This window comes from Phalacrocorax carbo, chromosome 12 (assembly GCF_963921805.1).
Source record: "Phalacrocorax carbo chromosome 12, bPhaCar2.1, whole genome shotgun sequence".
NCBI lineage: Eukaryota > Metazoa > Chordata > Aves > Suliformes > Phalacrocoracidae > Phalacrocorax > Phalacrocorax carbo.
In genome coordinates this window covers 13,619,917-13,645,104 of record NC_087524.1, presented here as the reverse complement: position 1 = coordinate 13,645,104, position 25,188 = coordinate 13,619,917, and the positions used below count along the sequence as shown (strand labels likewise).

The 25,188-nt window shown below is 44.3% G+C and overlaps 2 protein-coding genes and 1 long non-coding RNA gene across 10 annotated transcripts in view; 2 read left to right on the top strand and 1 right to left on the bottom strand.

Annotated features, from left to right (window-relative positions):
- The window catches only part of NRAP (nebulin related anchoring protein), a 52,459-nt gene extending 50,812 nt beyond the window's left edge, over positions 1–1,647 (top strand). For all 3 annotated transcript variants that reach the window (XM_064464187.1, XM_064464186.1, XM_009515320.2), the window contains one exon: positions 1,226–1,647. In XM_064464187.1, the coding sequence (XP_064320257.1) occupies positions 1,226–1,327 (102 nt within the window). In that variant the 3' untranslated portion in view covers positions 1,328–1,647. The remainder of the gene's footprint in view (positions 1–1,225) is intronic.
- Positions 692–24,766, bottom strand: HABP2 (hyaluronan binding protein 2). Of its 6 annotated transcripts, none has more exons than XR_010375001.1 (15): positions 24,603–24,766; positions 16,617–16,653; positions 11,538–11,666; positions 10,296–10,406; positions 9,723–9,839; positions 9,213–9,332; positions 8,040–8,211; positions 7,509–7,603; positions 7,133–7,373; positions 6,118–6,260; positions 5,635–5,769; positions 3,987–4,132; positions 2,974–3,087; positions 1,656–1,877; positions 692–1,285 (listed from the first exon to the last, which is right to left on the bottom strand). XR_010375001.1 is itself a non-coding variant. In XM_064464191.1 (14 exons), the coding sequence occupies exons 1-14, from the start codon at positions 24,669–24,671 to the stop codon at positions 1,277–1,279; spliced, it is 1,638 nt and encodes a 545-aa protein (XP_064320261.1). In that variant the 5' UTR covers positions 24,672–24,766; the 3' UTR covers positions 692–1,276. The 6 variants fall into 6 exon arrangements, 4 of the variants coding, with proteins under 4 accessions (XP_064320261.1, XP_064320259.1, XP_064320258.1 ...); XR_010375000.1 differs by having other exon boundaries at positions 2,887–3,087; positions 24,603–24,765; XM_064464191.1 differs by lacking the exon at positions 1,656–1,877.
- LOC135315513 (uncharacterized) lies at positions 16,786–23,335 on the top strand. Its single transcript, XR_010375002.1, has 2 exons — positions 16,786–17,294; positions 20,598–23,335. It is a non-coding gene; the product is annotated as an uncharacterized LOC135315513 (long non-coding RNA).
- Positions 24,767–25,188: the final 422 nt, after the last annotated feature.

Sequence of the window (25,188 nt, the reverse complement as noted above, 5' to 3'; positions counted from 1 at the left end):
AGAAGGCAGCCAGGCACATGTCCCGTTTAATGATTTTGAATGCTCCCTGGAGTCTACAGTTGTCACCATTATTTGAACAGAATGGATATACTTCCCTCACAAAGCTTTATGGCTTTGTGAACACCTTAATTTGAAGGAACCTCTCAAGAGCATTCAGCACTGTCATGGCTGAGGAATTCCTGTAGAGACTAGGAAGTGCCCTGGCATAGGCTTTACTTATACTAAGGGATGTGTTTCCCTTAACTTGTGGGTGTTGTCAGATCTCCAAATGTCCTGGTACCTCCATGAAAAGCAGTAGATGTGGAAGGAACTCCCTGTACAACTCCCCTTCTCTTTTCCTAATTTCAGCAAGACACATCTGTGTTGCCATGTAATCTGCACTGGCAACAGTATGGCCAGGCTCAGGGTAGACTCCTAGTAGACTCCTAACAGCATAACGTGTGCTGTGGGAGGCTCCCCACACCGTGTGGGAGGCTTTTTGCAAAGGGGGGATGTTCCAGCCTCCTCCATCTCTGTCCACCCCAAGATGCAATAAATTGCAAGCTGGGATCTTCCAGGTTTTCCTCCTCCCTCCCTACCTCCACAGGGATGACTCCTAATCTGCAGTGTCCCAGCACAAGACAGCAAAAGTCTATATAGGGACTTTGTAGACCCTACAGTTAGGAAGCATTAAGTTACAATAAAAGAGAAGTTCTGCACTTTAAATACTTGTTTAATTTAAATTTTAACTTTGGCAACAAGTCAAACCATAAGCCATCCCAGGAGAAACAGGTCATAGCCATGATTTCCATTCCCATCTGAAAAGCTATTCATTAATTATAACTGTGCTTGAGGAATGCAGGCAGTGGAGACTGCAGGCAATATCTTCTTAAGTCCTACATATGATAATAATCTGATGGTCCGAGGGAAATCTACAGGTGTGCAATCAACCTGGAACTCAGGTGTTTGCTGGTTTGCTCTTTTTTTTTTAAGGGCTCGAATCAGAAACTAGGAGTTGAGCACATTCAGTCCTTCTGTATGTGTAGTTTCTAACCTAGATGAATGGCTGTGGGTTTTGCACTTTTCCATTTGTGATTTGCTCAGTGCAGAGCAGTGATTCAGATTTTGCTCATTTGTTTGCCAGTTGAGGTAATTTTTAATATACAAATATTTTTATAGAATTATTGTTAAAACCTTCTCCTGTCCACTGGCTGTCCTCACAAATTAGTTGGGTTTGATTTAACAGGGCCACCGGGAGACGGAAGGTTCTCAGCAGGTCACAGTCAACCCTGATGCTTCAGAAATTCTGCAAGTGAAGAGAAGGAAAATGCCGCTGTATCAGAAGTAAACAGAAACATGACAAAACACAAATAGATTTTCATCTTGTCCTGCAAATCCTATAGCTTTTCCAGTTTTCTGGGAAGCACAATAGATGGTGTCTAAGAACTTTTTGCTTTAAAAAACAATCTAAACATTGCAATTTATAACATCCTTCTATTTTTGTGTGGATATTTTATCACCGTATGTATTACAGAATCTGATATTTATTTAAAGCTGTAAATGAAATTAGTACTAGGTGACTGGCAGGCTCAGCTTTGTACTACAGATGAATGAACCTGATTGGTAGAATATAAAATAATTTGTAACAAATAAATCAGATTAATCTTATTCCATACTTGTAATCTTTGGAGATTTTTATGTTCCTGGATCATTGGCACCTCTGACTTAAGAGAATACAAAAGCGTGGTTCAGGTGGCTCAACAGGTGAACACGACAAAGGCCAGTGGAAGCAAAGTTATTGGCTAAGCAAGGGCACGCCTTTTAGCGGACGTCAGAGAATTTGTTCTTGATTAACAGAATTATTCAGATCGCAATTACTTCTTCAGCCTTTTTCAAATCTTCAAAAGCAAAAAATCAGAATTAGTTTCTTAGACATTATGGCAATAGGGGTAGCTGTCGATAGATTAGGTAGCTGCTTAGCTGAGAAAGTTGTAAACCCTGGAATTCAGATGAAAAGGATATTACTGTTTTAACGAACTGACTCTTTACAAACATGTCTATTCTTTGTATTCTATTTTAATACTATTTTTCAAATTTCTATATAGGATTGCAGAATCACTGGGGAAAAAAATAAACAATTTGGCTGGCAAAACTTGTTAATAACCAAGAATTATGCAATAGCTTTAGACCCATTTTTTCAATGGTGTTTAATATCCCCTATGTCTCACTGCTATGAACTGAAGTTAAGCCCACATACACCATTGTAGATCTGAAGCATAATAAGTAATTATCCTCTAATCAGGAATAAAGTGGATAACTCTAGTAATTTTATTTTTCTTTTTCAATCTGGAATGCATCACTGATGAAATGTGTGGTTATTAGCCCTACAGAAGCGCTTTCAAAAATCGCCCTCCCTCCTCAGGTGATTCCAATGGCTGCAGTCTTGAAAACACAGGCATGTGATGATTTTTATGTATGTGAAAAATGGCACTGGCATTCGGAGCACACCCCAATAGCTTTGAGGTGTCAGGGTCAGGTGAGTGCAGAAAAAACACACCTTAGCCAGGGGCATGAGGGGAAGAGGGAAAGGGTGGCAGCAGCTGAGCCTGCAGAATTTTCAGGGCTTGAAAAGCAAAGCTGGAAACATTGGCAACTGCAGCTCTAATTGATTTGGGGGCAAACTGGAGTTGCTTTACTTGCTGATCTGTTTTGCTACAAAAAGTGGGCTTATTTCAAAGCTCCCAACAGGAAAACTGTCACTGACATTCTAGCAAATGCTCTAAGGCTATTTTCAAGATGGTGATGAAGGATGCCCTGTGTATGCCATGAGGAAATATCAATAACGTTTTTGGTCAAAGAGGTGGCATTTGGGGAAATGATAAAAATAAGGAAATACCTCAAGCTTACCATTTATCATTCCAAAGCTGTCTGCTAATGAATTGACCTTGACTCAGACCGAATTACAGATTTAATCCAGCTGAGAAATTTTGTCACCTGGGTATAAACTCCTGGCTTGTTTTTTAACCCACACTCATCACCCCAGCTCACAAGTCCATATACATAGTAGGAGCCATTTTCTACACAAGTTAGTGGGCCTCCGGAGTCTCCCTGATAAGAAAAAGCACACGTGTTCAAAACATGAAGCAAAATATTAGCTAAAATAAGAATGCTCCTCTCTCAACATAAGACTTTGAAGCTGTAATGATGTTTTTTTCCTATCATCGGATGTACCATCAGATGCTGCTCAGCCCCTGCATAGGCTTGCAGTTCTGGAACCGGGTCAAATGATACCAAACTTCTTGGATGTAATTTTTTGGTTGTTCAAGTCTGTGACATATATATGACACAGTCACATGACATTTCCCAGGCATGGAAGTACCAGGCCTTCAGAGCCTGAGCTCAGAAAGATAAAGATGTGATCCTTGGCATAAATGAAAACACTTGATCTCTCCCACACACCTCAAAATAATTTTATTCTGAGCTGGTTGGTCTCATTTTTTGGTTTTTTCTTGTGATTCCTATTGCAAAGTATGCTTGCAGTGGTAGTTTGCACCTCAGGAAGCATTGTTCAAACTCTTCCCTGTCCAGTATAAATATGAACTTGCTTCACATTTGCACTAGCTGTAATGAAAAGAAGTGTCAACCCTGACTTTCCCTGCAAGTCTTAGCTCTGATAGTGAAAAATCGATTAGAGTTGGTGCTCATGGAAGAGGTCGTAATAAAATTGAGAGAAAAAAGGCCAGTTTTCAGATTATTATGACAAACTGCCTCAGAAGCCAAACTTTCCAGGCTAGTCTATAGCTTCCATAGATCTGCCGGTGGCTAACAGTGACAACATTAGCTCTAGGGATATACATCTCAAACTGTACTTAAGAATGATGAGGGCTGTTAAAATACACTGATGGGAGACACAGATACATATGCAGCACCCTGCCAAAGCAATTAATCTGCACAGCCTGACTATTTACACAATAAATTAGTGTACAACTACAGAAAAAGCAACAGACCTGACAAGAATCAGCTCTGGGTCTCTGAAGATTTCCTGCACAAAACATGCTTTCATCCAGTATGTGATCATATGCTCTGGGTGCATTGCATTTCCTCTGCGAAATCAGCCTGACGTTGGCATCTAACAGCTGACGGGATACTTCATCTAAGGGATGTGCACCAAAAAAATGGAGTCACCTTCCTCGCAATCCTGTTACATGTTGTCTTTGTTCAAAATATGAGCTTGCTTGCCATTTGGATGGGAAGGGGGAAGAGCAGGGGGGATGCATGGGCTAGCCTGGGAAGAAAAGAATTATCTGAGATGATAAGGGTGAGAGTTGGAGCCTGGAAGCTTCACTCAGGACACCGAGTTATTGCCTGAACAAAAGCAAAGGAAGGTATTCAGAATTTAGTTCTGATCAGCTCTACCCGTGTAATCCTGCTTTTCAAAGGTGCTGGTTGTCTGCAGCTCCCAAGGCCCCAGTGGGACTTCAACCCACTCAGCACTTCTCAGACTGGTGCCATTAGATGTTTTAACATGCAGGCTAATGAAACAGATGAAAACTGAAAATCATACAATATTTAAGGGCAATGATTAATTATAGTGAATCTAAAGACATAACTTGACATCTAAAGGCAATAGCCAGAGTTTCAAAGCACTACATCTGTAGATAATTAAAGGTGGTTTATAAGTTTGGTTCTGCTTGAATTTCAGGAAATATTCAATTTCTGCAGTGATTTCCTGAAATGCTAATAATAACTCTGCTCAAAGACGGAGCCAATCTAGTTTGAACACGTACAGGGTACTTGATAGTCTTTGTTGGGGTTAAAAAAAATTTCCCTGTATCCTTTTTAAGACAGACTTTCTATTTGGAACTTTTAAAAAATGTCCATTAAATTCTGTTGGTGCATTCCGATCAAATGAACATGCTTGTCTCTTGTGGACTTCAATGAGAGTTACATCAGAAGGGAGAATTTGGTCCTATGTATCGTATCAGGCTGTATCAGTCACAAAGCACTAGGACACCTACTTGCAGCCTCAGTGACAAATTTTCTTTCTGCTGCTTTACAGCAACACATCAATCAGAACATGAGAAAGTGCATTTTTCAGAAAATTGCCATTATCATTTTTTAAGCATAGTAATTTCTCCCCTTAGGATTTACCACGGGCAAGAAAGGTTTTGGATAGAGCTGGTTGAACTCGAAAAGCTTTGGATTTTTTTTTTTTTTATTTTTCAGTGCATCTGAAGATCCAGATGCTGCTTCTGAAAAGCTTTATCTGACCCAATGGGCTGGAAAACCATGTGAAAGTTCCCCTCTTTCTTGGTCCTGTCTTGAAACACACAAACTATACAATAGCCTCTCTCGATACCTTATTGCTTCTATTGCTGCCTTCAGATGAAACCATGACATGATGCGTCAGATGGCAAGCAAAAAAAATGTGCCAGGGATTTTTTTCAGAACTCTGAAAGGTTTGGTTGGTCTAGCAGTTGGAGATTTCTGCTAATGAGTAATTTCTATGGCAGGGTTAAGCTGTCCTTAGTTTTGAATTCCATGTCTTGGTTTCACTAAGCGCCTAGGTCCACATTTGGCCCGGCAATTGTTGCTGAAGCTACCAGCCCACCTTGCCATGGAAGTACCCACCAAAACCCAGCTAGCCCATGATACCTGTCTCTGTCCTGCCCCATCCAGAAATGAAGCAGTCGGTCCCAACGGGAAAGAAGAAGTTAGGCAGACATGCTGTTTTCACATACTTTGTTTCCACTGCACAGTGACCATCAACTGGCTTCAATTTAAGTAGTGCTGGAGAGAAGATAAACAACAACAAAAAGTATTTGTAGCTAATTTTAATCCCCAGCCATCGCTACCAGCCTGTGGGCCAACTCTCTGCAAAGCTGCGTATACCTGACGTGCTATTTGCACTACATGCTAGACTGGCCCCTATTTTTTACCTCTCCCCGCCCGTGACTTCTGCCTGCCCACCACAATTCACACCCCAAAGATTCAAATTGGTCTAAACCACATTTTGGCCTAATTATTTCCAGAATATATTCTCAATGGGAATCTTTCATTGACTTTAGTTGGAGAGAGGCGCTTCAAACAGCTGAGGTTGGAGGTGAGCCACATGAATATTCAGTAAAGGGGATTTACCAATATCATTGTGTGGGACACCATTCTTCTCTCTGTATTTGTAATGTACGATGATCTTCTCCACATCAAATATTTGCTCTTGATGCTCTCTCTTCTTGAGGTCTTGCTTTCCAAGGACTACTTGGAGATCATCTGCTGGTTGTCTGAAAAAAAAAAAAAAGTAAATTACCTGCAGACTTTGTCTATCAGTGGTGGTGAAAACCTGCATCTTTAGTATCTAGAAGTCAAGATATTGCTTCCTCTTGTAGAGCATGGCCAGAAGATTTCCTAAGATCATTGCAGGAGGGCTTAGTCAGCGGTGGTGTTGGACAGTACATGTGCTCTTAACTCATTGCAGTCATGAAATAAAATTATTGAAAGCTGTGTGAATACTCTTCTTTGCATTTTCGGACAGAATAGTGGTGCACATGCAGCCTTTTATTGCGGCCAAGATGATGAGTGGTAACTCATGGAGACCTGGGAGTACAATTACTTGCCATTGTCTGGGCATACTTAAAATCACCTGTGCTGGAATGTTCTCCAGTGTATAATTTACTGATTTCCAAGGATAGTAGTTTCCAACCTGCTCAACAAAAACGTTAAAGGAAAAGTCATGTCCTAAGCTAGCTGGCACATAAACAACTGAAAGCAAAAAGCATCTTTTGGCTGTCCTGGAGATCTCTAATTATGATGCAATATGTGATGTGGCTTAGGATACCCCAATATCCCCTGAGGTTTTAATCAATTCCTTCCTTCATACATTGCAAAACTTTGTGACATTCCTCCTCTTTTCCTCTCACACAACTATTTTAGCTCGTATTACATGAGTTGGGGGTAAGTTTGTTATTCCAGCAAGCAACAATTTTAAGTATATGTATATTTTCATATATGGGTTCATTTTTTCACATATATGTTTTCTTTGCAGTTTGATTCCATGCAATCATTCGGATTGCAATACTTTGGATTCCAAACTGTTTTTAATAACCATCCTGATTTTTATATGTTTATTTACCCTAGCCATAGGACATGCACCTACTCAATGCAGTGCCCAGCAGTAAGAACCCAGCATGCTTTAATTAACACTCCACCACAGAAATGTTCACTCTTTTTTGAAGTCTTTATCTGCAGAGATGCCATCCAGGGATGTTTGCCAGCTGTAGTCTTAGCTCCACCATAGATCCTCTTGAGTGTCCTTTGAATTTCTGGTTGTCCACATGTTTTGAATATTTCATTTGATCCATGTTGGACTGTTGGGCTGTCTGTTGGCCATGGGCTCTCTACAGTTGTGTTGGAAGAGACAGCAGATGTATAATGCAGACATAATATCAGACTGGAGGAGTTAAGTAACAGGGGGGCACCTGTGGCTCTGGACCACCTACACACTGCCAAACAGCTCACTTATAATTCTTTACCTGTTCCTGAGCAGGGTGAAACATCACAGAATTCCCATTCTACTCTGTGATTTTTTCTGATGTAGCACCAGGGTTTTTCATCCTCATCAGGATTCCTGAAGGGAACAGTGGAAAGCGTCAGCCAACAGGAATGGAGAGATCATGAAACCAGCGAAGGAGCTGAGGATGCTTAGGGGGGCAGCCTCATGCTCCCGTATGAGAGCTAAACTTTCAAAGATACTCTTTCATAAGATTTGACAATGAAGATGCTTGAGATAAGGGAGTGGGGCTGCTGCCATTCTACTATTCCCATACCTATCTTAACCCTAAGAAAAATGAGGGACTTATTGAGGGAAACAAGGGCTGCTTCTGGAAGCCTCACATCAGTATAGTGACTTAGGGAATGCAGCTCTAGCATCCTGGTATTTTATAGGCAGGCAGCGTCTAGAAAGATTGAGATCTTAACATCATCAGTTTGCCAAATTCATAAGCAGTTTCTCATGAGTGCTTTCTTTGATATAGACCTGTACAGTTCCTTCTTCAAAACTTTACCTGCAGAAGTTATGTTCACCAATACCATAAGAGTCAGCATCCTCCATAAAGGCATTAATAGGGTAGTCCAAGAGAATGTGGGAATTCCAGTGCAGGCAGGTCTTGCCATTCACTGCTTGGTTCACTCTTCCTCTGTAGTTAGAGGAGGCCTCTTCATAACAATCATCCACTCCTGTAGGAAGACAATGTGACATGAAAATTACTTTTGTGGTGTTCCTTCCCAAAATGCTTCCTCTTCCTTCCCTTCTTTGCCCTGTGTTCATTTTACGGAGGATCAGAAGGACCTGCTGGGTCATGTAATCATATCCCTTATCCTACATAGGCCAGAAATAAGAGTGATGTCCCCACATCTGTCCAGCTTGAAGCTTAATTGACTTCAGATGCCTGAAACCTCTTTGCATGGTAAAGACCTAGCAGCTAAGAAGTGTCTTAATGCCAAAGCAGAATCTCTCTGTCAGTGGCCTGGGCAAGAGGTGGTATCGGCAGGATTAGACAGAAGTGGGCAGAGCATGCTATCATGCTAGGGCAGTGGATGTGCCAAAAGGAAGATTGTGTGGTTGTGAACCTAACTTGTAGGTGAAGTGGAGGAAATGCCACCTGCAATGTGGAGTAGGTTGTGGTACATGGAGTTTGAAGTGCAATCAGTTTTTAAAGGAGAAAGAAACAAATCCTTCTCTTTGGAAATCTGTGTGGGGTATGGTGCCCATGGTAGTGCTGCAGAGGCAAAAGGCTATCCATGCAGGCTGGGGTAATCCTGTGCCTTTGGCCACCCATCTGTGTATCAGTGGCTGTCCCTTCAGCCTGGGAAGTCACAGGCAACTGGATATGAATCTTCCCTACATCAGATATCTGGTGTTTAAGGAAAGCCTAATATTCCTTCTCTATGGGACATGTGCAACCTCCGGGAAATGTGTGCTTGCTCATTATATACAGGTGGGGCCTTGCTGAAGTACACTCAGAAAACATCAGTATGGGAACTGTTTTGACCCCCTTTGCTGATGGTGGCTGCAGAAGTCAGCCTCCTCCTCCAACACTATTCCGAAGGAGGCCAGTGCCCCAGGTGCAGCCAGGTACTTGGTGCGATGGCACATCAATCTGTGACTGCAGGGTGGAGCCGGCCCTTGGCTGTCTGAAGGCTTTGCCTCTACCCTCTCCCCTGGAGCTGTGACATACCGATCTCACAGAATCTCCCTCTGAAAGGTTCAGGGCACTTGCAGGTGAATTTTGATCTGATTCTGTGCCGTATGCAGATACCTCCATTTTTGCATGGGTTTGGTTTGCACGGTGAAGATGCTGTCAATGAGGAGGACACAGAACAGCTTTGTCACTCTGCTGAACATTGTACAGTCACTCGCACGCCCGATGGGAACTGGGGGAGCTCCCATTTAGCCTGTTGGCCTTAAGTTCTTATGAACTCTTGAAAAACACTTATCACAGGGGGTCTCTCCAGTGAGTGAACCACCACCCTGTAAATCAAGCATGACTCATCGCTGACCAGCTCCACAGATGGGAGCCATAGCAGACTCAGGCTGGATGACCAGGGCAGGACCACACTCTGTGTGGGCTGCATGTCATGTCCCACTGCTGACTGTCTGTGGTGAGGTGACCTTGCCATGCCGTCCCCACTGCAATTCACTCAGCACCCTGCTAAGTGGGAACCGTTTCTGATGGGGCTGTGCTCACCTCGTTGGCAGTTGGGTATCTTGTAGGGGTGACTGCAGCTGCACTGAAAATAAGGTGGGGTTAACGTAACCAGGCAGTCTCCCTCGTGGCACCTCTGGTCCAAACACATGTCCTTCACTGTGGAGAATAGAGACGCAGGGTACTTCATCAGCATTTGTGTGTGCGCAAGAGCTGTGCCCTCACAGGGATCATGGGAAGACGTGTTTTCTCGCGCTGCTCCGAGGAAGCTTTCTTCTGTCTTGTATGGGCTTGGGGTTTTCATTTTTGTTCACATTATCTATGGAAAGAATCTGCAGAACGAACAAGCAGCTCACCACTGCCCACCTGGCAGGGGATATAAGAGCGCTTTCTGCACACCTAAAGCCTATTTTACTGGATGCTGCTTTAGGCAGACTTTGGTCTGGATGAGGAGCTAAGTGTGAGACCACTGAACATGTCTGCAGTGGGCTGTCAAGACCCTCACCCCAGCAAACAGTGGGTTTATAAAACTCTGTGTTCGCCTCCATTGGCAGAGGTGCAACAGCAACATTAGTCACCAAAATAAGGAGTGTAAGTTAGCACAAAAGCAATTACCTTTCTTGCATGTAGTCCCTGCATACGGCTCGGGGCAGAGACAGCTGAAGTTGTTTCCTCTGTTTTCACACCTACCATTGTTCTTGCAGGGGTTGGAGGAACATGGGTCTGCTAGGATAAGGATGGAGATCTTTTAGTATAACTTTCAGCTTCTCCACCTCCATCGCCTGCTTTTTCTTCTTACATTTTCTGACTGCAGAAGGCTGCCTTCCTGGACACAACATCCTGGGTAACAGGTACCACATTTATGCATCACCTCATCAGCTGCAAGAGCAGCTATGAATTGCTGCAGAGCCTATTGCAAGCTGCAACAACTCACAGCTTTGGGTCTGGAACTCTTCGGTCCATTTGCTATGTCTGTGAGGGAGCTGTAATGGGGCAAGTCCCTTCCTTAGCTCAGGGCCATATTTGCCTTTATGGCAGCAGCAGAAGCAGGTGCCTTAAGAGCCAGAGCTGGCCCTGAGCATCTGCCTTCATGCACTTAGTGTGGAGAGGTCTGGATTTGGCATTGCCCTGGTTGCAACATGGCACCAAATCACCCCTGGAAAAGCCATCTGCCACCATTATACTGTAAAATACCTCTGGGTGGCTATTGCTGCAAGGAAGCAGGCACCTGCTGAGAGTCACTTGAGTGCTGCTGCTGCCACCGCACTGAGCCTCTCCACTCCACTCCAGGCTGCCAGGAGCAGTTGGTGTTGGGGACAGCCCCATAACAGCTCTGCTTTCTTTGTACCAGAGGATAACCCAAGGGATGTTACAGGCAACTTCCCTGTTTCTCCTTTTGTGTTCCCCAAGCAATCTCAAGGATCTTTTCCTGCTCTCTAGAAGTTTGGCAAAACAGAAAAAGAAAAGAAAAGAAAAAACCCTGCAACTGAGAAAATAGAATAAAAAAGGAAACCTCCTCTACATTTGGTTCCCAGCATAAATACAGAACATACTTCCCATGAAAACAGCAATTACATCTTACAGTGTCTATTCACAAATAAGCCTGTGCTTTTTTTGTAGTAGCAATCAGAAATGTTCTGCATGATCAGAATCCATCCTGTGAAACCCGGAGATAAAACACAGGCTCCTTACAAGAGAAATACAAAAGAGAACACTGCAAACAATCCTCCTAACTCATCCCTTTGATGCAGGCATTTCAAGAGCAGGCTGGCAGCTGAGGCCTGCCATGCTCACGCTGCAAGCGCAGGGTTGGGATTTTACCCCTTCCTCACCTCCCTGCCAACCCCTCAGGGGTACCTTTTGTGTTATCATTGTAGCCAAAATATTCCTCAAACCAGTCAGGGTCCTCCGAGGACTGCTGCTGGAGGAAGGGATCCTGCTCCAGTTGTGTGTGCTCATCGTAGTACTTGTAGTCATGAGCCTCGTCTGCAGGAAGGGGTGAGAAGTGGGTGGAAGAACAGAGGAATTAAAACTGCTAGAAGGAGAGAAGGTATGCAAGAAGTTATTCCCTGGTATGGACGGTCCTCTTCTCCTTCAGCTCATTTGGGATGTCAGTGGGTCTAGAGCTTTCATTATCTTGAGGGCCAAAGGTGCCATTCAGCTCTTCCTTGGCGTGGACAGAGCCCACCCAGCACCCAGCACAGACACCCCCGAGCACCGCTGGCCCCAGCTCTGCCCTCGCTGCTGCTCCTGGAGGGTGCTGGGACCCTGGCCGCTCAGCCGGCTCCTGCGGCGGCAGCTGGGATGCCCCAGAGGGGGCACAGGTAGGGGGGCTCTGCAGGCGCCCGCACGACCCCCCTGTGGGGCACCACAGCCAGGGGAGATGCTGATGGCTCTTGCCAGCAGAGCAAGGAAAGGAGACTCGGATTCCTACAAGAGGTTTCCTTTGTCCAGCTGCTTTGATCAGCAGCACCACTGCTTCTGCAGCGCGACGCGGGATCTTCACTGGCGCACGGTTGCCTGCTGCGTGTGGGGACACAGAACCCTATTTCGAGGGAAATCAGAGGGCAGCGAGGGCCCAAGGCACCTGCACACCTATGTGGCTCCCCATCCACAAAACCCCTTTCGAGGAGCGAGGGCCGAGCACAGCAGACACGTGCCGAAAAGCCCATCCTTGCCTCAGCAGAGCCTGCAGCCTCCCAGCAGCCAGCGTCCTCCCCGGGAGCCCGGCGCTGGAGCGACCTGCGGCTTTGCCAGCCCGCGTTCGGGGGGCCAGTTGATTAATGTGGGCTGGCAGCTTCTTGCACAGGTACGGCTGCTGCTGGTGGAAGGCACTCCGGTGTTTCAAAGACAAGCTATGGTAATGAGCAAAGCTAAGCTACGTACAGAGACATTTTAAAAAGCTCTCCCCTAGGGCCGGACCGATGGCCCCATGGATAATGCTCTGCCTTGAACTGATTATCGACTGCATTATCTTAGTTTTCTCTCCTCATTCATTCGCTTGCAGCCTTTATCTTTATTCTTCCTTTGCTTCTGGAAAAAAAAAAGAAATTCCACTTTTGTACAATGGGTGTTTTATATTTCATATTAAAATAGAACCATCTTTTTTTCTTCTTTTTTTTTCCTACATGCCAACTCTCGTTTCTCACCAAAAAAAAAAAAAAGAGGAAAGTTTCACCTCATTTATTGCTATGTCAAGTCAAGACTCCTTTTCCTCAGCTCATTATTTCCACAGGAGCTGAGTCTCGACAGTGTGCAAGTGTTGCAGAAGTGCGTGCCTTGCTGAGGAACAGAAGGATCTCGCTGGAAGATAAGGACATTGTCTACAGTGAACAAAATTAAATTTAATGTGATGTAGTTAAGAAAGGAAAACAAAAAGAAGGTTTTGCCTGAAATGCAGTCTGCAAGCTCACTTTGTCGGAGGGGAGATTTTGCAAGAGGACTTGAGTTTGAGGGGATTGTCTGAAGGAGTCTGATTTTGTTTCCCCTCTTTAGTTTTAAAATCTTAGTGGGGAACGGTAGCTTTTATTCCACAGATGCTTTAAAGAAGTATTCTGAGAGACGGGGTAGCCCTTTTTATGGAAATGTATACCTGCTAAAAGTTATGAAGGATGAACAGGGGAGTTATGGCTGCCAAAAGCAGGCTGTGAACACGCCCAGCATGATTTACAGAGGCTGGTGAGGACTGTCTTGAGGCAACAGAGGGAAAACAAGTGCTCCAATTGAGCACAGACAGCTAAAGCATTGTAGAAGCATCTCCTATGTTTTTTAAACCAACTGTTCAGTGTTAAGGAATAATGAATGGTACTGTGACTTCATTTTGTTACGTTGGCATTATTTCCTAGCAATGGATTGTTTATTAACAGCACTTATGAAATTCCTTGTTGATCCATTATGAACTTTTTAAAGTGTGTCTCTGTAATAAAACCCAGTTGGCCAAGATGCAATCCATGTTTTGCAGGATGTCTGCTGCTCGTGGCTCTGCAAGGTGGCGAAGCACAAACCCCTGTTTGCGCTGATGGGACAGGCTAATGCACACCTGAGGCCAGGCTGGCACCTGGCAGCCCTCAAGAAGGACACTTTCATGTGTCCAGTTTCAGGCGGGCTGACAGTTACCATTAAGTGAAGCCCTATGTCCAAGCTGTGGAGTTAAGAATGCATGCGGAAGGGGCTCGGAAAACATCATCAAACCTTTCTGGGTACGCTAGGCCCCTGTGTGAATAATGGGAGTCGGGAAGCTGAGTTGCCTGGCTGGGAGACCAGCCAAGGTGATGCGAGAGTGCAGCAGACCTGAGAAATCACCAGCATCCCTGCTTTCTCCATGGCCATCCCTCTTTATGAAACTGTGAAACAGAAATAGCTTCTACGGGTCACGTGAGTGATGCTTCCCATCTTCCAGCTACTCCATGTCCTCCCCAGCTGTGCAAAGCAGTGAAAAACAAAGAACAGAGAACCCTGACTTGGGTACATGACATCAAACTAAAAGATGTCTTCTTATTTATCATTGCTTTGACACTAAATAACTATTTGGCTTCCACATCTCTTACTTGAGAAGTGCTCCCATTCCATTTTTTTAATTATTCATAACAAACCATAGGTTTAGTAAAGCAAAAACAACACTTTTTTTATCTGAGCACATAATTAAGGCACAAAGTATGATACACTGGTTGATTTAAACATATTACTAAATCAGAGTGCTCATTCTTTCTAAGTGCTGGAAAACCTTAACATGCTTTAAAAAAAGCAGTGATCTGACATTTGTCACTGAAATGTGACTATTACATGAAATTAAATTAGACATCCTGCATGCAAATTTTCAAAGAATAAGTTTCCTCTGTGTAGTACAAAAAAATCCCCCCATAATTGATAGGCAGAGATTGACTTTTAAAGCTTCAAATCAGCTTTGAGGTCTGGGTGATCTTTTAAACTGCTCCAGCTTTCATCTGCAGTTTTTCACATTGCCAAGAGCTGTCAATCAAGCAATGGATTTCTGATCAATATCCCCTTGTTCGTTAGCTTACACGGGCTCTCTGTTACGGAGAGAACAGATATCCCAACGCCGGCAGTCACACTGTTTTCAAAACCTTCTCTGGATCAAGTCATGACTAATGTTCCGAGTGGGAAAGTGATGCATTAGGATGCCATCGAGTGACCTGAATTGCGAGGTAACTTTGTTGGACTGCAGTTGTCAAGATGAGTGATGTGCAAAGTTAAAGTCTGTTACCAACACACATCAAGAGCACCAGAAAGTACCCAGCTTTTATTCAAGCTCTCTGAACCTCTGGGGATTGACTGAAATCTGGCCTAATTTAAGCAGGATGAGTTTTCCTGCCACCTTTCTAAATACTTTTTTGTCTCCAGCTCTGGGAATAACGTAGTGTTATTTTCATGAGGCTGAAATCCTGACTGTATTTTAAATAATGAGATGTCCCCTATTTAATTCTGCAGAGATGAAACCTCATGGTATTGCCTCCTTTCCACACGGTCTGTAGCTGGGAGTATCTGTGGCTTCAGAAAGAAACTGCAAAAGAAGTGAGAGCAGCAAACAAGCCTTTCAGATAGCTTTGGGGCTGTTACTTAAAAGCAGTTTTGCAGTGCCTTTTCCTTAGTGGGATGGGCGCTAGGTGAAGGCAGCCATTGACAGCTGAAGGAGTGGGGACTTGCAGGAGGATGTGGAGCGGGAGATTGCAGGGACAGTGGAGGGACAGAGATAAGGACCATAAGGCATGGGGAGAGGGAATGCATTAAGAAGCTGTGAAAGCTCCACCACTGAAAAGCAAATCATCTGGTTTGCCCAAAGCTTGTGTGTAAAGCCTGAAGGCAGGTGCACAACTCTATGGTCAAATACTTGCAGAAGCTAAATACTGAGCTCAGATGCACGAATGATTTGGAAAGTTGTTTTCCACACACATCATGTTAGAAGAGCAACACTGATTTGGGGAAAGAAGCAGTGCTGTATGGGCTACAAGGCTGCTGAACTTGCAGGTTTGACCTGGAAGCCAAAACGCCACTGCAACGAACAGGAATGTGGCTGAATGATGAGTGCATCATAAAAGCCACATTATTCTTTTTGCAGGAAAATGAGCAAAATTAAAATACTTTATTAGCTATAAATCACAAACTCAGATCACTAAAATCAAGAAAAGGATGAGCAGGGCTTACCAGCAAAAATACTAAACTTAACAATAAAACCATATTCCTCTACATGGACGAAATAGGCTGCAAAAGATTGTAAAAATCCTCACACAATATCTAGAGATCCTCACACAACATTCATCACAGCTTTTCTCTTATTAACATCTTAATACTACATAACTTTCAACAATTTTTGCTTGCATGAACTTGTAATCACTTTTTGAACTTCCTGCCACTTTGGACAAAACCCTGCAGAAATAAGTTCCTCAGCTGTATGCTGCAAGGGAAAGTAAGCCCTCTTTTATTTGACCTTCAATTTGCATGCACAAACAGACTCTTTGCTTATCCTTCTGTGAGGTTTGCAGCCCAGCGCCATGACTTCTCCTTCAGACCATGACCCACTGTGTCACCCGTGGATTCCCAACGCTGTGTTGAGCACATGAGGCCAAGGAGTAGCAGAAAACTGAGTTGCAGGTTCCATCTAGGGGTGCCCATGATCATCTGCAAATTGGTACCGCTGCTGTGCCTCTGTTTTGGGCTCCAGTGTGCCACACTCCTGGCTGGGACTCGATGCAACATTGTCTTCTGCACTGACACAGAGCACATGTTGAGGTCTGAAAGTGCTCACCGTATTGCTTGTCCAAAGTCAGCAGGCTTTCTACTTGATCACAGCTCAGCAAAGCTGTGGTTGAAGTTAATAAAACTCAGTACTGGGCACTAGCAATGGCTTTTGATGGACCAGGTCACCAGCCTCTCAGTTTTGTATGCAGGAGTTAAAATGAAGAAACAGGAACCACTTACCATGCAGCAGGTCAGCGAGGGAGAGGAAATAGGAAGTCTGCATGAGATAAAAAAAGGGTAGATGGTCAGTTTCTAGTGGAAAAAAAGCCAACATACAGCTTGGTTTATGGCACAAAGTTTCTATTTGTCCCTGTGCTGAACATACAGATAAACTCGTTGCCCCCTTTGGACCTCACTGGCCTGTATTCTAAGAGCTCTTTCAAAAGCTTATCAAAATGTCTTTAGAAGCCCACCTCTCCCAAAAACCCATGAGGGACCTCTGGCTTTTCTGAACATCTAGCCCAAGCCACAAGGCTGGTGTGCTTTGGGAAAAACCTGTCCTGAATGAGTTAAATTGCCTTTTTACTTATTAAGTGACCGTGCACCGTCTATTTGTCTAACTCCTCTGGGATACGGGCAGAGGCCACGCTCCAGCCTGCTGCCAAAGCGGAGGTCGGGCAGCGTAGCACGGCCCAGGAGCCTGCGCCTAGTGCAGCCGGTGGGATCTGGACCTTCAGGCTGGAAGGCTGTCAGCAACTTTTGGATGGAGGAGAACATTTCTGGCCCTTCCCGTGAGGAAATGGCATGTGTCCGACCTCCGATGTGGGGCTCCAATCTTTCCTGTTTGGCTCATGATCAAGGGCAAGCGACAAAAGGGAAGAGAAGAAGAAGGAAAACAGCTTTCAGCCTTTGAAGAGGGTGAGTGAGGCTTGTCTGAAAGGAGATGCACTGACTCCACGCCAGGACGCATCTCCTGCATGAAGATTTCAGCTCGCTTTCCCTCTTGCTGTAAATCCCAGTTGCGGACAGGATTACCCACCTGTGCCGAGAGTGCACATGCTAACAATGGGAGTAAAGAAGGAGATTTGGAGCTGCTGTTCTTCACCCTTCACAGGGTTTGTAAGAAGAAAATGTATTTCCAAACAATTAAACGCAGGTAATAAGGACAGCATACATGCACACATACTCATGCACGATTATTATGTGTACCTACGCATTGCTACAGATACAATTAGCTGTAAATATGCGCCCTGTTTAGTTGTGCATTATATAGGAATGGTATATAGAAGAAAGGCAGTCTTAGCTAACATTGGTTGTGACTAAAAATGAATGGATCTGAAGCAATGAATAAGAAACAGGACAAAAAGCTCAGAATCCACATTTGTGAATATTATCTGGAATATATAAATGAGTTTTGCGTCCCTCTTGTGTTTGAGCCAGGGAGAACAGACACTCCAGTGCTCCCCTTCCCACTGACTTTAATGAGAGCGTTGTCCCCTGAACTGCTCAGCAAAGCCCCTTTCCAGGTGCACTTAAGTGAGCCACACACATACATAACTAAATCCTCTGCAGCTGGAAGGACACGCACACACTCTCACAAAATTGCCCCTCCTGAATGCGAGCAGAGATGACGGTAAATGAGAGGGTTGTAAAAGCTCTGCCCTTGGTGTATATATTTCTTGAGTGCAGGTACAGGGTTTTTCAGATCCTTTGCCAGACCCCAATGGAGACCATAGAAGGAAAAGGTCTAATTGCTCCATTTACAATTAGTAGTAGCATTTATCCATAAACACAGACCAAAACAAACCCTGCACGTATACTCCTTTCTTTTGGAGGAATAGATGAAACAACGAACAAGGAAGCAGCAACAGGAGTAGATCGAAGCAAGACATATTTCTTCTCCCTCCTCAGCTCTCCATGGTGCCCTGTTGTGCTGTTTTCCTACTCGGGTTGGAAAGGGCTTGGGGGCAGAAGGGTTTGACTTTAGCAAGGTTTCCCCTGCATTTAGGGCAGCACTTGGCACCACACTGGAATGACAGAGGGTTTCAGCCCAGGCTGAGCAAGGTGCAGAACGTGACTGCACCATGCTCTTTTGTGCCTCAGTTTCCCCCAGCTGTAGAGCAAAGAGAATAGGTTCGCAACGCTGGAGGGGATGGCTCACACACCAAGAAAAGAAGAAAGACAAGAGACTTCACACTTTGCTATACTGCTTTCTTTTCCAGGTTACCCACCCACCCTTCCCATCCAAGCACCTTCCCATAGGCAGAGCTGCCTACAAGAGGGCAGATACCCTAAACTCCCTCTTGCAATAAACTTGTGCCCTAGAAAATATCCAGGTTTCCAGTAACGTCCTTCAGTAGGCAGTGGCCTGTATTCTAGGGTGGCTGAGTCCCAAATTTTGGTTCACACTTTTGGATGAAAGCCTCTATCTGCTGCCACAGTACGAATGTTACTGGGAGCAAAATCTCCTGGAGCATCTGGAACGGAGAGTCCAAGAGTTAAACCCGATCTTTACCCTAAGGCTCTAATGTCCTGTTCCGTCCTGGGGCTTTTCCCCCTCTTGCACAAGCTGCAGTAGCAGAGCTGTGGGGGACAAAACCCCTGTCTCGCGATGCAGAGACTTTTCTCCTCCCTTCTGAGGTCCACTGGACCACTCAACAGACCACACTGGTTTTGAAGCCTTTTCACCCCCGCTAACCAGCACAGGGCCAAATTCTAGCCTGTTGCCTCCCTGCATGAAGCTTTCCATAGTGGTGTGCAGCAGAGGGGGGAAAAGCACTTGCCTCCTCCACACTTGCCTGCTTGAGCTCGCCCTATCCCCCGTGCCACTGGGGATGCGGGATGCAGGATGCGGGATGCAAGATGTGGGCTGCAGAAGGAGGTTGTTAGGAGGGAGGCACAGGTTGGGGGCTGCGGGGTTGGGGGTGGGGACAGGAGGGGGCTGCAGTTGGGGGTGCTGCAGGATGGGGGCTGCAGGAGGGGGTGCAGGCAGGGGCAGTGAAGGCAGGGCCTCCTGCCTGCCGTGCCGTATTTGCTCATGGCCAGCAGAGGAGGATCTTGTCCTTCCGACGAGGTGCAATATCGAGCGCAACCAGGAGCAGGATTCAAACAAAAGCGGGGTGGGGGGGTGGGGGGCGGGGGGGCGGAGAAGAAATCAGGCTGTGGGGCTGGTTTCACCACTGCTTGCTGCAGCTCGACACCGATACTTTGTGCGTTCTCTCAAGAGGGAATAAAATAGCTGGATCCTGTTCGTAGCAAGTCCTCAGAGACAGGGGACAAAGCTGGAAGAATTTGCAGAGAGCAATTTTAAATTTTATTACTTTAGGCTCATAAAAAAGAAACCCAGCAAAAATAAAAAATCTGAGAGAGACATTTTATATGGGTACCGGCACACTGCTAAGTGTAGAGCTGATTACATTTATAGAGCTCCTAGAAAGAATGATGCAAAAATAGCTGAAATTCAAAATATCCTAATTTCACCTGACCTTTGTTGTCGTCATCACTGTAATGATTAGCACTTCACCAAAGTGCTTCCTCCAAAGAACCATCAAAACTTTGCTAATTAGGCTTTGTACCAAGGTTAAACACTGCAGATAGACAATACTCTCAATTTTTCCATTTCAGACTAATGAAATGTAATAGATTTCAAACAGTAATGCCAGAACCATGAGCTTTCTTGGTCTCAGGGCAGAATCCTACGGCTCCTTCTCAGACAAAAATGTCCTGTTAATCTTTGGCAATTCTTCCTGAATAAAGCCAGGAAGATTTGACCCCCCAAATTCAAGGGAAATTATTTACAGCTGCCAAGGGCGTTCTGCAGTTGAACTGCTTATTGTGTCTTGGGTACATTTGCTACCCCTTATTACAATCAAAATGAATAATTAAAACACAAAAGCAGGTGGAGAAACAGGCAGCACAGAGGTGACAACCCAGGGTTAGGCTGTGAATTTACATGTGTGCAAAACAGAAGTAATTCCAGAGAAAACAGTGTAGCTACTCAAGCTGGCATGACAGACCAGCAAGAGAGATGAAAACTACCTGTACATATATACATACTTTGCAAAAAAGCATTACAGCAGTTCAAACATTAAACTGCATTGGTAGGAATTGGCCTATTCACTTAATTGCACCAAGTTGTGCAAATTCTCCTGCAACTTGCCACAAAATGGCCTTCACAGTAGAAAAACAAACATTATCCCTTTGATTTCTTCTTCTGTGCAGTCACAGCTTTGCAGCCAAGAAGGAGGTGGGATGGGGATGAACTGGAGAATGAGGATGGATATTTGATCAACTTCCATGCACGACTGACATAAGGCATGAAGGAGCCATGAGGGCAGACACAACTACTGCCTTTTCGTAGTGAACCCCTTGATCCCGCTGACAGCTCTCAGTGGGAACCTTTGTCTGGGCTTCTCGCCAAAGGAGGAGGGAATCGACAGTTCTGATGCTCTTACAATCAGCCAGATTTTTGCCTGCAACCATCTTGGGTAGTGACAGTCTTTGAACTTCAAGGGAAAGTGGCTTTTCCAGCAATGACATTGTATTTCTCAGCCAAGGCCATGGTTGCAGTATAATGAAAGCAGGGCATATTATCATCTGGAGCACACATGCAACACATGTTGTATTTTTAGCCTGGGAAACCATTCTCTGAAAGGATTCCACCAAAACCTCCGAGTTCTTCGCCTCTCTACTAGCAAGACGTCTCCTGCCTCCACACTGAACTGCAACGTGTGCCTCAGAATAAATGACAGGTTCTTTATCAAATGGTCCCTGGTACCCAGAGTAGTTTACATTTAAAGTCTTTATTTGACTGATTATTCAGTTGTGAACCTTTCCTATGGTAGCACCTGATTCATAAACCACAGGGATCCAGGAAAAAAGCAACAGCCTCGGAGGTGCTGCTGAAGCCAGCTTGGTTCTCTGCACAGGGGTTACCTGCTCCTGTTTTCCAAGAGATCAAAGTTTCCAAGTTAACCTTTGCACCGTGAGAGATGGCCTGGTAGCAGCTGGCTGTTTTTAAAGTTGCTCGTTGGTGGATGAGGTGTGCTTGTGTTCCCAGGTGGAAAATGGGGTCAACCTTGGATGCCACAGGAAGGGGAAGCTACAAAATCTGATTTAAGGGGCTGCGGGAGCCAGCCTTGTCACACTAACACGAGTGCGCTGTGTTATCAAACGCTTTTGCAGCCAGTGCTGGAACGGACGTTATACTGCTAGACTTAAAGCTTATGCAAAGTCATTAAGTCCCTTTAGTTACACGGGATATCAACCTGCATGCTTCAGGGCATGAGCTGATTGCCTTCAGGGGTCAGCGAGGAATGCTTCCCTCTCTGAGAGCACAGTGCACAATTAGCTGGGGGCACTCCCAAGGCTTTGTTGCTTTCCTGCTGCATCAGGCAAATTTAGGCAAGCGCTGCAAAAGGGCATTACACCTGATGGGCCAGCAACTGAGATGGGCTTGACAGAATTCTCATCTCTCTGCAGCGATCCGTTGGCAACAGAGCGTAAAGCCCTCACAGGAGTGGCGCAGCAATGGCTGGATGGTGAGGGGAGCAGAATGCAGGAGTAGATCCGTTGGTGGGGTGGAAAAAGGTGTCAGACAGAGTTGACTTTGGAACACCGTAAACGGTTTCCTGTCTGTTGTGGGCCAGCTAGGAGACAGGCACGGACGATAAGTTTTCTTTGCAATTGTTTGATCCTAATGTGATACTTCCCTTTCTGCTACTAAGTGCACTTGGTTATTGGACTGGGCATGGCTAGTGACTTCAAACCACATGAGGAAGAAAAGCCTGATATGAACATCTGGTTATTTAAAAACCATCTTTTTTTTTTTTTTCCCTTCAAGCATGTGCTGAAGCACTTTAGAGCACTGTTAGATGGGCGCTGCAGCCTGGTCTACGAGCAGCTCCATCACCATAGTGTTGTGGGACCTAAACTGGTCTCGTCCCCTTGTGGATTTCTCTAGTCCAACTCAGCACAACATTAAGCATGCCTTTTAAATCTCTGTGTATTTCAGAAAAGTTGCTTCAACACACAACCAAGTCAGGGAGGATAGGCAGCTGAATTGCTGTGTCCGAATGCCAATACAACCTGCTGCAGCAGAGCGCTTTGGATTTCTTTTTGCCAAAGTAAGGAATACTTAACAGTGCAACACCTTATGGCAGGCACATTTCTACCACAGTATCTTGCAGAGCAAAAAGCGTATTGATCTCTCTAAAAGTTCCTGTTCATACAACACTGAGGTCTGTATCAGTGCGGACCTGCTGTAATTAAAAGAAAAAACAAATCCCAACCTGAGACGACCTGTCATGTCTGAAGACAATGCACCGAAGTGCATCAAGCTGCAAAATAAAGGAACACATTTTGTTCTCCCTTGCACCCATCATGCAGCTTCCTGCCTTTTATGGAAATAGTTTGGATTCATGCAGGTGAAATCAGTTTCTCTTCAGGTAATATGGAAGAACTAAATGGCAATTGTTGCCTTATGGTCCTGCTCCAAACGCACCGGATCCATGAATGTCCGAGTGCTTTCCTGTTCTATTTTGACTGACTCAATACGAGCTACTGCCTAAATTTACATTTGACTTCTGCTATATTTCACCAATAACATTTAGAGCTACTTCTAAAAACTCCAAAAACCAGATCTGAATAAAAACGATGAAGGTAGATCATTTTGAGAAAGGATGGAAAGGGGAATTTAAGGGTGTTTTCCACGGTTTCAGCAAAGTGCAAAATCTATTCTTTTTTCATTCAAACTACTTCAGTGTAACTTTTCCTTTGGAACAAATCATTAAGGCAAAAAAGTCCTCACATAACATGTTTGTCATGCAATGGTCACGTCATGGCGACTCATTCCCCTCGTTTTTTTTTTCTGGGATCCATGCCAAGTGCTAAGCCAGAAAACCTTGTTATATTAATTATGAAGAAAAAACATGTTTTATTAAAAACTAGCCTGCTGAATATTCTGTCGTGCTGCTTTTCAGTGACAGCAGAATTGCTTTTGCATTTTAGCAATGTTAATGAATTTTCAGGGGCGGGGTGAGATACATGCTACATTTTCCACAGCAGTATTTAGAGCAAAGTCAGATTAGGATTGTCAAAGCTAACAAATCAGTCTAACACTTACGACTAGTTGGAAAAATCTGTGCAAGACTTTGAGTTGTCTAAGACTGCACCTAATCTTCCTCACTGAGTGTGTATTAACATAACAGATAATTATGAGCTTGTTTTTATTAGTTTAGGTTCCCACAATGTGAATGTAAAACTGGAATTGAACTACCCTAGAACTGATCCCATCAATAAGCGGCCACATGTACTGGTGGATCAAGTGTGCCATATTCACTGCTGTCAGAGGATAGATAGACCTGATGATACACTAACTAATAAGTATCATATTGTGTTGTGAAAAACACTGATTGCAAATTCGCCAAGCTATTAAAAAAGATCCATAACCCATTAAAACTCCTCACTATATCTTTTTCCCAAATGGCTCACCTTAAACATGTCAACATCTGAAATTTTGCAACGCATTTCAGTAAATATGAACCTGCACGCAAAGGGGCCATCATTAAGAAAGTAGAGGTTTGAAAGAACCTCAAATTCCTTCAGAAGAAAATCTACTTGATCATAGAGCTTGAAGGAACAAAAGAAATGTTTTTAAAACTGACTTTTAACTTTGCTTTGGATACAAGTAATTCTTTCAGTCTTCTTTAAAGAGGAGATGAATAGATTTGGGAAAGTATATCAAGCTCTGCCGGAGCAGGGCTTTGGCCATCTCTAGCTGTGTTGAATATTTTACCATTAACCTTCTCCATGTTAGCGGCAATGATAATTCACCCATCCAAAACTTATGGCTAGGGTAAATTTTACCTTTGATGAAAGTGCTTGCAAAACTGTCAAGCCAGTACATACCCCTGACCTGTTCAATCTAATATCTAGTCACGTCAGCATGATGATGAGCAGCCCATGCTGCAGCCCAGTTGGAGCATTGCTTAGCACCCAGGGCTGGGGGAGTGACTGCACTCCCCTCCGCACACCCCTGGGAGCGGGGTAGCCAGCGAGTGCACCCAGACAGGCCATTGCTTGTCACTGTAGATAATGCTTAAAAAAACCATGGGGCTTCCCTCTTACGCAGCGTTTACTCAGCTAAATGCTCCTGCTGTCCCTGAAGGGCTCAGCAAGGAGCAGATCTGGCACATGGCAAGAAAAGTAATATAAAAACATACTCACACACAAATAGGTGTTCCCTAGGAGAATGGCCAGTGGAAGAACCTGAAGGGTCAAAGCAGTGTTAACCATCCTTACGCTTGTTTTTTCTTGAAATTAGCCTTTTCTTCTTGCCTATGTTTTTTTCAGACAAGCCACAATCATTCGAGGGTGAGCTAATTCAGTGCAAATAATTAACTGTGCTTCAAATATTGTTTAATGTTCAACAGATTGCCCTGATCCAATGAGTGCATCTTGTCCAGATAAGCACTGCGTTGACTGCTGGTAAATGTTTCAAATCAGTAACCATCAAAGTTGTGAATAGTATAAATTAACAAAAAACCAAGGTATTTTCCCTGTATTAGAATTCTGATTTGACTGTTATTGTAAACTGAAAAAAAAGTGTGACTCAGACTTACTTCTCTCCCTTTCACCTGAAAAAATAATGAGATCTAGTTATAAAATGGTAGATTTTTAGAAATATCAACACATGTTTTTTATTATTGTCTAGATTTCAAACATCAAGGTTTGTGTTCTCAAGAATTTGTCTGCAACTATGAGAACCTGGAATCTTTTTTTTAATAAAAATTTAAATACTTGAGTAACCCCC

Excerpts from the sequence above, each read along its gene's own strand:
- HABP2 (XM_064464188.1), bottom strand. The coding sequence starts at position 24,671 with ATGGTTAACACTGCTTTGACCCTTCAGGTTCTTCCACTGGCCATTCTC. Across the intron at positions 10,407-11,537 it reads CTACAATGATAACACAAAAG|CAGACCCATGTTCCTCCAAC; the intron begins GTACCCCTGAGG and ends TCCTTATCCTAG. Across the intron at positions 7,374-7,508 it reads TTCACCCTGCTCAGGAACAG|AGAGCCCATGGCCAACAGAC; the intron begins GTAAAGAATTAT and ends ACACAACTGTAG.